The 17,774-nt window shown below is 39.6% G+C and overlaps 1 protein-coding gene across 1 annotated transcript; it reads left to right on the top strand.

Moving 5' to 3' along the window:
• Positions 1-707: 707 nt before the first annotated feature.
• On the top strand, positions 708-17,540 carry DNAJA2 (DnaJ heat shock protein family (Hsp40) member A2). Its single transcript, XM_047078346.1, has 9 exons — positions 708-864; positions 2,587-2,646; positions 2,932-3,155; positions 6,104-6,184; positions 6,436-6,569; positions 8,289-8,485; positions 15,882-16,026; positions 16,165-16,292; positions 16,887-17,540. The coding sequence occupies exons 1-9, from the start codon at positions 787-789 to the stop codon at positions 17,076-17,078; spliced, it is 1,239 nt and encodes a 412-aa protein (XP_046934302.1). The 5' UTR covers positions 708-786; the 3' UTR covers positions 17,079-17,540.
• Positions 17,541-17,774: the final 234 nt, after the last annotated feature.

Raw genomic sequence — 17,774 nt, 5'->3', positions numbered from 1 at the left:
AAGGCAATTGTGAAAATGTGAACATGGGCTAAATGTGATGACGTGATTATGCCTTAAAAACTCATGTTAGAGACATATATATTTATGTTTATGAATAAAATGGTTTCCCTTAAAACCCTTAAGATTAAGGAGTATGAGGCTGGAGAAGATGAAACAAAATCGGTAAAATGTAGCTAACTGTTGTACTCCTCGGTGTAACATACTACCTTTGGTGTTTAAAAATTGCTTAATACAAAACAAACACGCAGACAGAAAGACACGCACACCCACCCCCCAGGAGCTGTTTTTCTCGTAGCCCCGAGGGAACTAGACGCAGAGAGTCCACCTGCGGTATCTCGGATTCAGAGGACGACCTCAACGGGGCCTCCCACGGGGGCCCGGCCCGGTTTTCTCGCCCGCCGGATTCGAAGCTGACCAAAGGGACAGCCTCTTCATCCCCTCAGTACCCTCCATAAACGCCTTTCGCAGGGAGCTGAATCCTTGGAAAGCGCAGATCACTGTTGTCTCAGTTTCCCAGGGCTTGCACCCTGAGCAAAAGCAAGCCCACCGCAAGCTCGGTCACCACCACCACAAGCTCGGTCACCACCACGACCCTCAACAGTCGCTGCCAAGCGCTCGGGGCGGACTCCGCGTAGCGACGTCACGGCGCGCCGTACGCCGGGTCAAAGTTCAGCTCCGCCCCTCTTCCCCCTCGCTGTCTTCCTCGGCCTGCGCTGCCGCCGACGCCGCTGTGGGCCTGGCCGCGCTCCGTCGCCTTCTCCTCTGAGCGCTTCCCAGCCGGCCGCCATGGCGAACGTGGCCGACACTAAGCTGTACGACATTCTGGGCGTCCCACCCGGTGCCAGCGAGAACGAGCTGAAGAAGGTAGTGGGGAGCGGGACGGGCCAGGCAGGGTGTGAGGGGCGCGGGCCTGCGTGGCTGGGGCGGCCAGGCCGCGCTACGGGGCTGCCCACGAGCCGGCGCCGGACGCGGCGGGCCCAGGCTGGGGGGCGGTGGCGGCGAGACCGGCCTCGGCTGACCTTGGGCTGTCGGCCCCGCCCGCCCGCAAATGCAGCAAATAAAACCCACCCCTGCGCAAACACCAGAAGAACGCTTCCTTCCTGTCTCCCCCGGCGGGCGCCGGAGGTTGGGCGCTCCCGGGAGGCTGCAGCCTGCTCGGCCCTCCCCGCGCGGAGGTCACCACCCTGGAAAAACAGGTTGGACAGAGGCGCGCAGCGCATCTCGCCCCGGGAGAGAAGTTGTCCACGTCGTGGTAGTCGGCGTCGGAGCCGAGTCGGGGCTGGGTCTAGGGTCTGGCGGGAGGGTTGAGGCCGCCCCCGTCGGTGCCTCCGGGCAGTGGGGGATGTTTCCTGGGTGCCGCGGCCGCAGGAGCACCTCGCTCTTTTCCTCCTCCGCTCACAAACCCTTGGGTCTGTGTTCGGATGTATTGTTCTGTGGGCAGGTAACCTAGATGTTCTGTATCCGCTTCGGGAATAAGCCGTGGGTCTCGGCCAAACACCTGAGTGCACACTAAAAATAAATATAAGACCTTGTTGTTTGTAGTGCTGCGAATCTTTGATCTAAGGATTTCAAGGCACTTGCGGCATTTGATTAAACCCTGTACCGTCTTCCCCGATTTTAGAGTATCCAGATTTGTAAGCTGAGAAAAAATGAGAATGCTCCTTAGGCACTGGGACCAATACAGTTGAGAGTAAAATGGACTTCCTGTTACCTTACCGGAAATGCTAGTCTGTATTATATAATTTCATGTGTCTGTGAATAAAGACTTAAGTGCTGTATATCCCAGCCACCTAAAATGTATGCAACTTCGCGAAGACTGAGGTCACTCCAGTTAATTAAGACCCTAATAAATCCACCACATGAAATATTAAAAGCTTCTCCTGGCTTTTTCCTGGTATTTCAACCAGAGGAAAGGCAGGAGCTATCCTGAGCAGAGATTCTTAGTTTAATTTTTAGTAGTAATGTTTTGCAGTTTGCTAAGCTTGACAGTCATTTCTTTCTTTCTTTTTTTTTTTAATTTTTTTTTTAACGTTTATTTATTTTTGAGACAGGGAGAGACAGAGCGTGAACAGGGGAGGGTCAGAGAGAGGGAGACACAGAATCTGAAACAGGCTCCAGGCTCTGAGCTGTCAGCACAGAGCCCGACGCGGGGCTCGAACCCATGGACTGCGAGATCATGACCTGAGCCGAAGTCGGCCGCTCAACCGACTGAGCCACCCAGGCGCCCCTTGACAGTCATTTCTTAAGAGTTCATTGGAGTCATCTTGGTCTGGTTACTGGCCATCAAAGTCATTTGACAATAGTGAAGATGCAGAATTTTCCAGTATTTTGGTTTTTCTCTGGCATTGTTCAAGTATAGCTGCTGTCTGCTTTTTTGGATCAAGTTAGTGAGTAAACAGTATTGGGATGGATAAATTAGTAATTATGAATCTAGATGCCAAACAGTCTTAGTGAATAAAATATGATTTTTGGAAGGTTCTGATTTTAGAATAATTGCTTCTCAGAAAAATGGATATTTAGTACTCACAAATCTTTAAAGCAGATTTTGTATGTAACCTTTTTAAAAAATTCTCTTTTTTATTGAAGGCATACAGAAAGTTAGCCAAGGAATATCATCCTGATAAGAATCCAAATGCTGGTGACAAAGTAAGTTGACACTTTTCCCCATGAGGTTTCAGTTTTAAATTGCCCTCCTTAAAAACAGGAACGTTGTAAGAAAAGTCCCATCTGTGCCTGTAGAGCCAAATCTTTACGTTAAGAATATTTTGGTTTTGTAATGGGAATGCCCGCATTCCGGGCAGAGGGAGGTAGGACCAGAATCAAACCAAATGTAATTTGTAGCTTTTCTTTTAGATTCCAGATTCCCTTAACCTTTCCCCCCGCTCTTCTTCCTGAGAACCCAATTGTTTTCCTTGTTACTTTTCTTTATAGTTCAAAGAAATAAGTTTTGCATATGAAGTACTGTCAAATCCTGAGAAACGTGAATTATATGACAGATATGGAGAACAAGGTCTTCGGGAAGGTAGCGGCGGAGGTGGTGGCATGGATGATATTTTCTCTCACATTTTTGGTGGGGGATTGTTCGGCTTTATGGGCAATCAGAGTAGAAGTCGAAATGGCAGAAGAAGAGGAGAAGACATGATGCATCCACTTAAGTAAATATCTTTTTTCTTTCTTAAAAAAATATTAAGTACTACTTTTTCATATAGTAATGCTCAGTAAAGAGAAATGTATTAAAAATGTTCATCCTTTGTCAGAAAAAAAAAATCTTCCATGTCCTTGCTATCTTCTTTGGGTGACTAAATTGAATTTCGTAACCTAGGTGTTTGTACTTTGCTACAGATCTGAAAGGATGGTGTTTTTAGTGAGTAGGTAGGTGGTTTTGTTATATGCGTCTGAAGCTGCTTTTACTAAATCATTTAAAATTTCAATTATGAAGATTATTTGCTTTTTAAGTATTTAAACTTTACAAGTTACTTTTTGTTTAAAAACTTACAAAGTGAGTGACTCTCTGACTAGTTTGTTTACACTGTTACAGTCACTTATTACTTGATCCTCAGTGTGAACTCTCCTAAATTGGTTTCCATGGAGCTTGCTGGCTTCAAGCCTGACATTAACCTGCCAACATATGAATGGTGTCTGACCTTGATCTTAGACTGCTAACCACCGATGGCCCTCTACAGTATGAAAATAGCTATTTTACTTTGCAAAGTTTGTGAGGTCTTTTATCCTCTTCACAAACCAATAATGGTTTTACTAGCAAATGCCAGAGACTTGACTTTCATCGTTTATTTAAAATATTTCATATTACCTAATTTATATATTTGAGTAGATTAGAGGAAGTGTAAACTGTTACATTGTTTGAATCTCATTCTCAAATTTGTTTGTATTTTAAAAGAATTTATCCTCAGAAATTATCATTAGGATATTATTCGAAGAGTAATACTTGTATGGTGTGTGTTCTTTTTCCTTTGATACAGAAGTGATCTAAGAAGTAAATAGGATCAAGAGAGTGCTTGCTGTACCTTAATAAATTCTTAATATTCTCCTTAAAATTTTTTTCAAATTATATAGTAAATGCCTGTTTTAATATTATTTAGAATTTACCTGTTGTTACATTTCATTTTGGGTGGCTTTATAATATTCCATTCCATGATTTATTTAATCATTCACCTTTTCTATAAGCTGTTGCTAATATTTTTCTGTAATGAGTAACTGCTTTGAGTATCTTTATATACAGCTTTGTCTCTTCTTGGCAGAGATTCCCAGGCAGGCATCAGTGTTTTGAGGCTGATAAATACAACTAAATTGCGTTGTAAAGGATTGTGCCAGTTTAGCACCATTGGTGGATAGTGCCAGCTTGGCCAGACTATTACCACATTTTTTGTCCATTGGCCATGTTGAAGTGCATATTTTTCTGGCCTCTTAGATAGTGGTTTTGCATACTGATTGCAGTTTAATATACAAGGAGGAAAAGACATACCTATTTTTTTTTTCTGTAAATGATTTGGTTAAAGATTGTTATGAGTACTAAAGGAAAGATGCAGCCAATTGCTTTTGTCTAAGATTAAGCGGTAGCTATGTCATTATTTGCAAGTGTTGATAATGTTTTGTCCCTAAGTATCTTATTCTTATACTGCCTAGAATGTGTACAAATATTAGCTTGAAATAATGATTTTGGGAAAGTTTGAATACCACAAAATAAATATGGGTGCTTTGCAAATTACTTTTAACTATTGTCGCTCTATTTTAAAGTAAATCTTTACTGCTGAAAGAAATTTAAAAACACAATGAGATGGGTAAAAAAAAGCACATTAAAAGCATTGCTTTCAGATCCTAAATGAATAGTGTTAAAAAAAATTTTTTTTTAATTTAAAAATTAAATTAGGAAAGACCCACCCCCACCCCATGCAGGGCTTTGAACTCATGAACCTTGAGATCATGACCTGAGCCGAAGGTGAACACTTAACTGACTGAGCCTGCCAGGCGCCCCTGAATAGTGTTTTTGAGACTTGATATATATAGATTTTTTTTTGAGGTTGGTTTGGAAATGAATGGTCCTATAATTCATCTGCTGTATAAAGGTAGTTGGGTTTTATCAGTTGTGTATTTTTAATAGGCTTATAAGCTCTGCCTTTTTTTATAAATGTCTATTTATTTTGAGAGAGAGACCATGCATATGAGCAGGGGAGGGTCAGAGAGAGGGAGGGAGGGAGGGGGAGAGAGAGAGAGAGAATGAATGAATGAATATCCCAAGCAGGCTTCGTGTTCAGTGTGGAGCCTGATGCTGGGGCTTGATTTCACAAACCGTGAGATCATGACCTGAGCCAAAATGAAAAGTTGGAAGCTTAGCCGACTGAGCCACTCAAGCACCCCTAAACCTCCCTACTTTGATCATAGTCCCCTTTGAAAGTTTGGTAAAAGTTAATTCAAATATATAATTTTGCTTATAAGTCATTGGTTTCTTAAGACCTCTAAAACTTCTCTCTTGAAAACCTGTTCTTTTCCTCCTCTCTGTCACACTGTTGACAAGGTCACTTTTTTTTGTTTGTTTTGTTTTTGAGACATATACAATCTAAGTTGCATATAACTCCCATAAGTTGTAATGTAACTTTGTAGCTTTTCTAAAATTTGTCCTTGAGGGGAACAGAGTCTTTAGTAGAGCATGAATTCTGGAGCCAAACTGCCTGTGTGATCAAGTAAGGCAAGTTAACCTCTCTAGGGTCAGTTTTGTCTTGTAAGATGAGGATAATAATTGTACCACATTCACAGGGTTGGATTAGATGGAGGGCCTCCTGCTTGAGGCCAGAAGAAGGTTGATCCTTGAGTTTGTGCAGTTATCAACTTTATCAGAAAATGCAGCATAGTAAATTGTTGGCCCGATCCTGTAGGTTCTGGTTTTGACACCATATATACTGTCCATAACCATAAAATCCTGTTAATTTGAGCCACAAAATAAAACCTTAGTTGACTTAGTGTAAGATGTTTTTTAATTCTTTGTTTTAAAAGGCTATAGTGGAATTTGCTGTGTCAGCTGTCACGTATATCTTGTATTTAGGAGAACTTGGCAAAATTTGATTGAATCTAATTCTTTTCTCCCCAGAGTATCTTTAGAAGATCTGTATAATGGCAAGACAACCAAACTACAACTTAGCAAGAATGTACTCTGTAGTGCATGCAGTGGGTAAGTGTGTGTTCTAGTTTATAAAATGCATTTCATCTGATCTTTCAGTGGTACATTTAGTCTCTACCAGGTAAAAATTGTTCATGATTTAAATTACCCAACTCCACATTTTCTGATACTTCTGAAAGTCCATTTAAATACTGGTCATTGGGTGTTGAGAAGATGAAGTTGAAAAGCACAATTCTTGTTTCCCATGACCTATTGGAATGGTCTATGGGCAAAAATCTAATTTACACTTTTGCTTGCTTTAGCCAAGGTGGAAAGTCTGGAGCTGTTCAGAAGTGTAGTGCTTGTCGGGGTCGAGGTGTACGCATTATGATAAGACAGCTGGCTCCGGGAATGGTACAACAGATGCAGTCTGTGTGTTCTGACTGTAATGGAGAAGGTATGCATGCCAGTACTTCTCTGCTTTTATGTTGAAATGGATTGGGAATGCAGGAATTGGAGAGGCTTATATTTTTTCTTTTTAACATGTGTATTCATACAGTTCCAAAAGAAAAAATGAAAATAATTATTATGTATAGGCCCAATGAACACAAATAGTAAGTTTACGTTACATTCAGTGAAATGTTAGTCTTTTTTAGTTCCAAAAGGATGGGCAAAGTTTTTTGTCCCTTTATATTTTTAAAGGTTATATTTGAGAAAGAGGGAGATAGCAACAGATTGTACTGTAAGCTGCTAGCTTTTAAGGGTAGTTACAGGGATTGAAGTCCTTCTCACAGAAGTAAATACCTTAGGCTTTGAATGTCTTTGAAATACTTAGGCTCAGAATGGTTTTTGAAACTACTACTCACCCCTATCCTTGTAATGCTTTTATAGCCACAGACAATATATAACTAAATGGGCATGACTGACTTCCACCTAAACATTTCTTAGAAAAACAAGGGCATACCCAATTTGGCCTGTGGGTTTTAGTTTGCCAGACCCTGTTGTAGAGCAGTGCTATCTAATAAAATTTTTCTACAATAATGGAAAAATATTGTATATGCAATGTCTAGTATGGTAACCATTAGCCACCTGTGGCTATTGAGTACTTGAAATTTAGCTAGTGTAACTGAGTAACTGAATTTTTAATTTTAATTAATTTAAACTTTAAATAGCCACAAATGGTTGGTGGCTACCACACTGAAAACAGTTCTAGAGCATGTTTTTCCAAATTGCTCCAGGAAGTGATGAGATAATGGAGAAACTACATATTATATTCCCTTCCTGTAAAGTCTCAGTGCACTTTCCCTTATTAAAATTTCTAACAGTTTCTGCCATCAAGAACCAAGTTTACTGAAATCTTTTCCTGTGTACCACTACCATTGTGAGGAACTGGTGTTCTACAGAACATACTTTTTGAAAGCAGTGTTCTAGAAACAGTCCCTGAGGTCATTAATTATATGTGTCATCTAAGCATTAATGTGTGCCAATAATCAGCCATCAAAAATCAATGATATTTTTTCATAATAAGTTATGTACAACTTCATGTTTACTTCATTATACCACTAATTAAATGTTTCAGAAGAAGGCATAGAAAAGCTGTGTTGTTCTAAACATGGTATGGAGATACTCAGTGTCAGATAAAATTCAGCCATCTCTTCTTTGGTTTTGGAAATTGTCAATGATAGTGCACCTAAATAAAAGGAAGATCCATAATAGGACACCTGAGCAAGGGTTAGTCTATGAAATAAATAAAATCCAGTACCGATTATACAATGTAATAATGATCCATAAAGGGTATTTAAATTTTTATTTGGGTTGTCTCTGACAGAGTTAAACCTATCTGAAACTAAGACTGAAAACAAAAAATGAAGAAGCACTTGTAGAAGCTTTAGCATTTGACCACGCATTTTGTTTCCTTGTTGATCCTTGGACTTTGTTTTAAATTTAGGAGATGAGTCAGCCAAGAAAGTGTATTTTAAAATACATTATACTGTGAAATAGAGGAGACTGGGTAGTAAGATGCAAGTTTCTGTTACTAAGAAAGATGGTTTGAACAAAACTTTAGATAGCAGTTAGATTCGGAACGTTTATTTAATGAATAAAAGCATTATCAAGACATATCTTAAGAGTGCGGTATGGTTCTCTTGCTGGAAGTTTGAATGACCTCTCTTTCTAGGAGAGGTAATTAATGAAAAGGACCGCTGTAAAAAATGTGAAGGCAAGAAGGTGATTAAAGAAGTGAAGATTCTTGAAGTCCACGTAGACAAAGGCATGAAACATGGACAGAGAATTACATTCACTGGGGAAGCAGATCAGGCCCCAGGAGTGGAACCAGGAGACATTGTTCTTTTGCTCCAAGAGAAGGAACATGAGGTAATTTCCTTTTTGTTTGTTTGATTTTTGTTTTATGCAGAAATGAGTCTTTTGCTCAAGGTATGGGTTAGATCTTTTTGGGTTCTCTGGAACAACTTTGAACTTAAATGAAGTTGTTAAGTGCTTGGGCTGAGTTCATAAGAACTGACTAGTAGACCAACAAGCCAGGTGCAGTCAGAAGCACTGAAAAGGAGTCAGTTTTGGTTGCAGCTCAGCCATTGATTACACTGTAATCGTAAGTAATCCTGTTGTTTCTGTACCCCAGTTTCCTTATTTATGAAAATAAGGGCATTGGACCAGATGATCTAAGGCAGCTTATTTTTCATTGTGAAACTCCTTTGATTGGTGTTGAATGGTGGATAGATAGGGCTTCAGTCCTCAGTGCTTTTCTGTTGAATTGTTTTACATGTTGGGTTAACCAAGTGACCTTTTCTTGATAGAAAAAGTACTACAGTTTAAAAAAAATTTAGTCTGTTCTTATGTTGTATTTTAGGTTCAAGGCATAATTAACTGGTCCAACGATGTGGTCTAGTGTATATTCTTTTGATTATACCATTGCACCTCTATTTTCTGATGTGCCATATAGTATAGTATGAGCCTTTATTTTTTTTACGAGCCTATTGTTATTTTTCTTTGTTAATGTTTATTAATTTTTGAGAGAGGGCATGCTAGCAGGGGAGGGACAGAGAGAGAGGGAGACACAGAATCCGAAGCAGGTTCCAGGCTCTGAGCTGTCAGCACAGAGCCTGACGTGGGGCTTGAACCCACAAACCGTTGAGATCATGACCTGGGCCAAAGTCAGACACTTAACTGACTGAGCCACCCAGGTGCCCCTGTGAACCTTTATTCTTTTTTTTTTTTTTTTTTTAATAACTTATTGTCACATTAGCTAACATATAGTGTATACAGTGTAGTCTTGGCTTTGGGAGTAGATTCTCATGATTCATCACTTACATGAAACACCCAGTGCTCATCCCAACAAGTGCCCTCCTTAGTGCCCATCTTCCATTTTCCCCAACTCCCCAGCCCCATCAACCCTCAGTTCTCTGTATAATACCCTCCAGGGGTGCCTGGGTGGTTCAGTGGGTTAAGTGTCCGACTTCAACTCAGGTCATCATCTCGCCGTTTGTGAGTTCAAGCCCCACGTCAGGCTCTGTACTGACAGCTCAGAGCCTGGAGCCTGCTTCAGATCCCGTGTCTTCCTCTCTGTCTCTGTCCCTCCCCCACTCACTCTCTGTCTCTCTCCAAAATAAATAAACATTAAAAAAAATTAAACATGATTATAAAAATAAAAATAATACCCTCCAGTTCCATCCATGTTGCAAATGGCAAGATTTCATTCTTTTCCATCACTGAGTAGTATTCCATTGCGTGTGTGTGTGTGTGTGTGTGTGTGTGTGTGTGTGTGTGTGTGTATATGTATGTATGTATGTAGATACATACACACACCCCACATCTTCTTTATCCATTCATCAGTTGATGGACATTTGGTCTCTTTCCATACTTTGGCTACTGTTGATAGCTCTGCTATAATAGCACATGCTCTTCACATGTGCCCCTGTGAATCCGCACTCCTGTACCTTTTGGATAAATTTCTAGTAGTGCTATTGCTGGGTTATAGGGCAATTCTATTTTTTAACTTTTTGAGGCACCTCCACACTGTTTTCCAGAGTGACTGCACCAGTTTGTATTCCCACCAAAAGTGCAAGAGGGTCCCCTTTTCTCCACATCCTCGCCAACATCTGTTTCCTCAGTTGTTAATTTTAGCCACTCTGACTGGTGTGAGGTGGTATCTCAGTGTGGTTTTGATTTGTATTTCCCTGATAATGAGTGATGTTGAGCATCTTTTCATGTGTCTGTTAGCCATCTGTATATCTTCTTTGGTCTTTGGAAAAGTGTCTATTCATGTCTTTCATTTTTTGATGGGATTATTTGGTTTTCAGGTGTTGAGTTTTGTAAATTCTTTATAGATTTTTGATACTAACCCTTTATCTTATATGTCATTTGCAAATATCTTGTCCCGTTCCATTGGTTGCCTTTTAGTTTTGTTGATTGTTTCCTTTGCTGTGCTTTTTATCTTTATCTTGATGAGGTCTCAATAGTTCATTTTTGCTTTCGTTTCCCTTGCCTCTGGAAACCTGTCAATTAAGAAGTTGCTGCGGCTGAGGTCAAAGAGGTTGCTGCCTGTTTTCTCTTCTAGGATTTTGATGGTTTCCTGTCTCATGTTTAGGTCTTCCATCCATTTTGAATTTATTTTTGTGTATGGTGTAAAAAAGTGGTTCAGGTTCATTCTTCTGCATGTTGCCGTCCAGTTCTCCCAGCACCATTTGCTAAAGAGACTGTCTTTTTTCCATTGGATATTCTTTCCTGCTTTGTCAAAAATTAGTTGGTCATACATTTGTGGGTACATTTCTGGGTTCTCTATTCTATTCCATTGGTTTATGTGCCTGTTTTTGTGCCAGTACCATCCTGTCTTGATGATTACAGCTTTGTAGTAGAGGCTAAAGTCCAGGATTGTGATGCCTTCTGCTTTGGTTTTCTTTTTCAACATTACTTTGGCTATTTCGGGTTTTTTGTGGTTCCATACAAATTTTAGGATTGTTTGCTCTAGCTCTGAGAAGAATGCTGGTGCTATTTCAATTGGGATTGCATTGACTGTGTAGACTGCTTTGGGTGGTATTGACATTTTAACAATAATTTGTTCTTCCAGTCCATGAGTGTGGAATGTTTTTCCATTTCTTTGTGTCTTCATTTTCTTTCCTAAGCTTTCTATAGTTTTCAGTGTGCAGATCTTTTACCTCTTTGGTTAGGTTTATTCCTATGTACTTTATGGTTCTTGGTGCAGTTGTAAAAAGCCTTTATTCTTGAAAGCTGTATCTGGAGCTATTCAGGAAACTTGTTTAGTAATCACCCAGATTCTTGACTGTAAAAGCCTTTGACGGGGTTCTGGCATTACTTGATCTCATTGACTTGAGTTTCTCTGAAGGTCTTTATATCACAAGTCACCACTTTATTAGTTTACACTAAAAATTTCTCCCATTTGATGGTGATTTCTACAAATAAATTTTGAAAATCACGGGGTGCCTGGGTGGCTCAGTTGGTTGAGTGTCTGGCTCTTAATTTGGGGTCAGATTATAATCTCATGGTCATGAGATGGAGGCCTGTGTTGACACAGAGACTGCTTGGGATTCTCTCCCTCCCTCTCCCTATCCTCACTCTCTCTCTCAAAGTAAATAAATAAAACTTAAAGAATCGAATCTAATAGAGAATAAAGCCATATTGAGACGCAGATTCTGGGAATTTGATTAGATCAATCCCCATGCTAGGTTGTGGCTTGCTCTCCTTTGTTTTTCTCAGGGCAAATTTCTTGCCTTGGCAAAACTATAAATTACTATCTACATCTAGGCCCTTTGTGGATATTGCTAATCCTGCAAATAGCAAGGGCTTCTTGATTGCTAAAAAAACAGTAATTCCTAGAATTCTGTCTTAAGGTCTTATAGGTTGAAATATTTGTAACTCTAGATTCTCTGTTAATTGGTATTTTAGCTACTTCGTCATTTGTTCAGTCATGCCTTTCATGCACACCACCATACAAAGGATGAAGGCAGAAAGATAGCCAAGTAATTGAGATGTTTATAAGCTTTATAGTATGCTTGGGTATAAACTGTATTTTGAGATGGTTCAGACAACACGTGGGTATTTTAGTTGCTATATCCTTGGAACAGTTACCAAATGATGTGTGGCACTGTAGTAGCGGGAGAGTAATGGGGAAGTTAAGTAATGCTTATTTGGCGGAGAGTTTTTGGTATGTCAGACTAATGGTGAAATCTTTTTTTTTTTTAACCCCTATATTCATTCTTTAATGTTGCTACATAATTAAAAAAAAAAAGTTTATTTTGAGAGAGAGCACAGGCGGGGGAGGGGCAGAAAGAGAGAGGGAATGAGAATCCTCCAAGCAGGCCCTGTACTAACAGCGTGGAGCTCCATCTCAGGAACTGTGAGATCATGACCTGAGCCAAAATCAGGAGTCTAATGCCTAACTGATGTTTCTAATGTTGCTACATAATTAAATGGAAATTTTTAAAATGAAGATTACTGGATTTGGAGACAAGGACTTAAGTTCTGACTCCCCATTTACTAGCTTTGGGATCCCTGGGCTTGGCTTGGCTTTACTAAATACAAAGATAGGCCTCCCTTAGAAGGATATTGTAGAATCAAATGAGATCATGAATAAGCTACTTTTCTTTCTTAGGGCTATGGGGAGGTATTTGGAAGAAGGTCACCTCTTAAAATTGTTGGAAGGTGTGGATTGCATGGAATTTCCAACAGACAGCAGATGTAACTGTAAAGTAGAAAATAAAAGATGGTAGAGGTTAGAGTGGAAGTTCAGCTAGAAAGAGGTCAAAGATTTGGTTTTATTATGACCAATAAAGTAAATTTGAGCCCAGGGTGGGATTTGGGATTTAGGCATCTTGTTTCATTTATACCACTGAAAATACCTTTTTTTTTTTTTTTAATGTTTATTCATTTTTGAGACACAGAGTGCAGGCAGGGAAGGGGCAGAGAGGGAGGGAGACACAGAATCCAAAGCAGGCTCCAGGCTCTGAGCTGTCAGCACAGAGCCTGACGTGGGGCTCAAACCCATGAACTGTGAGATTATGACCTGAGCTGAAGTTGGACACAACCGAATGAGCCACTCAGATGCCCCAAAAATATTAACCCTCTAAGAAAAGTTGGGTAGTCTCAACTAGTTCATGAAAAAGCTTGTAGTTCTTTTGTTAGGGGCTTTTTTTTTTCTTTTATTTTCTCCCCCCCACTCCCAACACTTGTGCTGAAGGAATTATGAGGCCGTGAGATTAGGGTGGGTGCTGTTAGCTGAAACAGTATAAATCTTCTGATCAAAAAACATTTGATTTTGAGAGTGCAGTAAATCATGTGTATTCATCTTTCAGTACAGGTGTGTGTATCTGTTCTGGTGTTATGGCTACCATTGTGCATTTGCATAGCAAAAAATCACCATATCTGGTGATGTTAGTCCCTTCTCTGTTCTCTGTACCTTTGTTTTCCAGAAATTCTTACTGCTTTTAAGTCTTTTACTATCTGGTTCTTGGTTTTTAATTAGTTGTTTTTTATTTATTTTTGAGAGAGAGTATGCGTAAGCGGGTGAGGGACAGAGAGAGGAAGATAGAATCTGAAGCAGGTTCCAGGCTCCAAAGTTATCAGCACAGAACCTGATGTGGGGCTCGAACTCATGAACTCTGATATCATGACCTGAGCTGAAGTCAAACACAACCGACACTAAACAAAAGGACACTCAACCGACTGAGCCACCCAGGGGCCTCTAATTAACATGGTTTTTAAAAAAATTCCCTGAGTGTCCTTGCTTGTTTATTCTGTTTGAATTTTAGCACCAGGTTTTCTAATCTATTCACCTGTCCACTAGTCCCTGCCGTCATCCCTCCGTCGCCTTGATATCATTTTTAATTGGAATCACTTTAAGTTGAGCTCTTCTATCCAGGAGCATGGTGTCCCTTCTTATTCTTTTTTTTTTTTTTTTTTTTAAGTTTATTTTGAGAGAAAGGTGGGGGGGGAGGGAGAATCCCAAGCACCTCATTGTTAGCGCTCGCACTCACAAACCATGATATCATGGCCTGAGCCAAAATCTAGAGTCAGATGCTTAACTGACTGAGCCACCCAGGTGCCCCTTGTTCCCTATTTCTAATGTAGTTTTAACCAAAGGATATTTGGTTATAGATGGTTCTTGGAACAATAATATTATAAGATGTTTAGAAACACTAACATTTTATAGATATTAAAGCATTAAAACATTCTGCATTGAAGAATCCTTATTGAACTTAATTTTTTCACCCATTGTGAGAAATACTTAAAGAAATGCACATAGGTAATATACATTCAGTGGTTCTCAACTTTTACATACATTAGAATCACCTGGTGTTTCTTTTTTTAATTTTTTTTTTTTTAACGTTTATTTATTTTTGAGACAGAGACAGAGCATGAATGCGGGAGGGTCAGAGAGAGAGAGGGAGACACAGAATCTGAAACAGGCTCCAGGCTCTGCACTGTCAGCACAGAGCCCAAAGAGGGGCTCGAACTCAACGGACCTGGGCCGAAGTCGGACGCTTAACCGACTGAGCCACCCAGGCGCCCCTGAATCACCTGGTGTTAAAACTACGGATTACTAGGCCCTACCTCCATAGTTTCTGATGCAGTAGGTATGGGGTGTGGCCCAAGAATGTGCATTCCTAACAAGTTTCCTGGTGCTGCTGAGGCTGCTGGTTCAGGACCACTGATCCAAGATAATGGTTTGAGATTAACTTTTCTTCATGGGTAAATTTAGGAGGATAATTTAGGAAAAGAGGATATCTTTTAGATTTCCACTTTTTCCTGAATTAGCCAGCATTGTTTTTTTGGAAGAGACTATTTTGTATTGAAAAAAATCTTAGTGACCTTTCATTGTAAATTTTGTTTCATCCTAAATCTCAAAGGCTAAGTATAGATATTTGTAAATTTTTTTTTTTTTTGAAAGAGAGTGTATGCGAGCAGGGGAGGAGCAGAGAGAGGTAGAGAATTTTAAGCAGGCTCCACACTCCTCACAGAACCTGAAGTAGGGCTTGATCTCAACCATGAGAAGGACCTGAGCTGAAATCAAAAGTCAGACACTTAACTGACTGAGCCACCCAGGTGCCCTGATATTTGTAAATTCTAATAAGCAAAAATTGTAAGTCAGTTATGTGTGAAGTTGGATATATTTTTCCTATACGTTAAAAGCTCAGAAACATTTGATGTTTCTTGAATAATCATTGCATTACCTAGTCAATAGGCTTATAGTGTAATTAGTCACCCTTAGCATTTGCTGTTTGATTTACATTCACCTAAGCAAATTTTGAATTTTAGATGAGATAAAACTTCTTTGTACATGTGTGTGAGCCCGTTTACTGGCTGAACATTACTGGTTGAACTTTATGTTGAATTTGGACTCTTCCCTTTACCTGTTAGGATCATGTCTGGGGAATAGTCCTAAGGTGAACCTGTTCTACAGAATCTTACTGGACTGTCTGCACCATTTTTTTTGCTCAGAGGCAGAGTCAGGAAATGGGCCACAATTGCAGAATATACCTGGTTCTGTTTTTTGGAGCCTCAGCCTGCCTTATGAGCCATTGTTTTCTCGATTCCAGTGCTTTTCTGACAGAATTTTCTAGCATATTAAGTGAAAATAGCTAGGTTTCCTTATGTAAATTTAGGGAATTAGGGATGATGACAGTTTGGCTTTTACTATGAATGGTAGAATTAAGGTTTTGAAATTATTTCAAGGAGCACAGCACAACAGGTCATGGCTCCGTACTTTTTTAAAATGTTTTGTGTGGTTTATTTGTAGGTGTTCCAGAGAGACGGGAATGATTTGCACATGACATACAAGATAGGACTTGTTGAAGCTTTGTGTGGATTTCAGTTCACATTTAAACACCTTGATGGACGTCAGATTGTGGTGAAATACCCCCCTGGAAAAGTAATTGAACCAGGTAGATCTTGATTTTTGTTTGACCCAGGATTCCATGTGTTCTTTTGTGATTTTTAATTTTTTATAGCTAGTGACTCTCAAAAGAATTATTGAGTACCTTCTTGAATAAATTCTAAATAGTTTCCTTTTTACTCAATAGGATGTGTCCGTGTAGTTCGAGGTGAAGGAATGCCACAGTATCGTAATCCCTTTGAAAAAGGTGATCTATACATAAAATTTGATGTGCAGTTTCCTGAAAACAACTGGATCAACCCAGACAAGCTTTCTGTAAGTGTTCTGTAAGCAGCAGATAACTTAAAGTTTAATAATAGTTGCTTTTCTTTGTCACCGTTCATTTGTTTTTAGTGCTAAGATTAGAACACATAATTTATAAAATTTTACTTTTTTAACATTTGAGTGATTGTTGGACCGTTCTGGTGGTTATTAAATGCGAGGCTTGCTGGTGTAAATGTTGACAGGGCCAAGCAGGGAATAGTAAAGAAGAAAAGCAGACTGGGTATGAGTTGGTGTTGGGAGGATTGGGGCTCTCTGGAGACCAGATCCCTCACCTGAAAAGGCATCCAACATATCATAGTATGCCAGCTTAGCATCTTTTAGCTGTTCTATGCGGGAAGGCACGTCTCATGTGAAATCTTTCAGTGTTTTAATGTTGGGAACTGATTCTGGCTTTTTATTTTCTAAGTAGTAGTTGGGTTGTACAAAAGATTTCTGCAGATTTGGCCTGTGTGTCATCAGTTTGTGATCTCTGGCTTAAAGTGCACATAGGTTGACCTATCTTAACTCTCAAGCATATATCTTGGATTGTATCCAAAGGAAAGTTGAAGATATTTCCCAGCTAATCTGTGTTTTGTTTTAATGAAGGAACTAGAAGACCTTCTGCCATCTAGACCAGAAGTTCCAAACATCATTGGAGATACAGAGGAGGTAGAGCTTCAAGAATTTGATAGCACTCGGGGCTCAGGAGGTGGTCAGAGGCGTGAAGCCTATAATGATAGCTCTGATGAAGAAAGCAGCAGCCATCATGGACCAGGAGTGCAATGTGCCCATCAGTAAACTCTGCAAACAAATTGCACAGGTGGATTTTCTTTCCACATTTGCTTGGTTTGCTTTCAGCTATCCAGCTGGAGTGTCTGGTCAATCCAGATGAACTGATGGACATCTGTTGATCTATGTGTAACTTTTAAAATTGGTATAGTATCTACAGAGTGTATAATTTAAACTAACCACAAAGCTTTACATCTTCATTTTGACTGTTCTGTAGCAGAATAAAGCACTTGAAAGGAAACAAGACTCCCTTTCACACATGGGTTATAAGTTTCAGTCCTGGTATCTGTGCTTGATTTTTATCAGTTTTGTGTAGATTTTATGTTCATATTTTAAATCCAAATCCCACATTGTAAAGTTTGTGTACAATTTGTCCTGAAGCTTTGTGTTTGGCTGCACCTGCGTAAGCTGCTACAAATAGAATAAAGAATTTCATAGCCTGTATCTATCATTTAGATGCATGGAAAAATGGGCTTTGCACACAATGGGTTTGGAGCTGACTGGGAACAATGGAGAAAATAACATTAGCTGTGGTTGTAAAGTTTTTTTTTGTTTTGTTTTGTTTTTCTTTCCCCCCTCTTTTTTTTTTTAACCATCTTGTGAAAGGTTTCTGAGACTCAATAATAAAAAGCAGTTGGTATAAATTATTCTTTGTGTCACATTTTTAGAAGGAAAAACATACTTTGAACTGTAAAATGTATCTTT

Source organism: Lynx rufus, unplaced genomic scaffold (genome assembly GCF_022079265.1).
Source record: "Lynx rufus isolate CCGP_SWC_20201006 ecotype Redwood Valley unplaced genomic scaffold, mLynRuf1.p SCAF_16, whole genome shotgun sequence".
In the NCBI taxonomy this organism is placed as follows: Eukaryota; Metazoa; Chordata; class Mammalia; order Carnivora; family Felidae; genus Lynx; species Lynx rufus.
The sequence above is the reverse complement of the archived record's forward strand: the minus strand, read 5'-3'. Positions and strand labels throughout refer to the sequence as shown.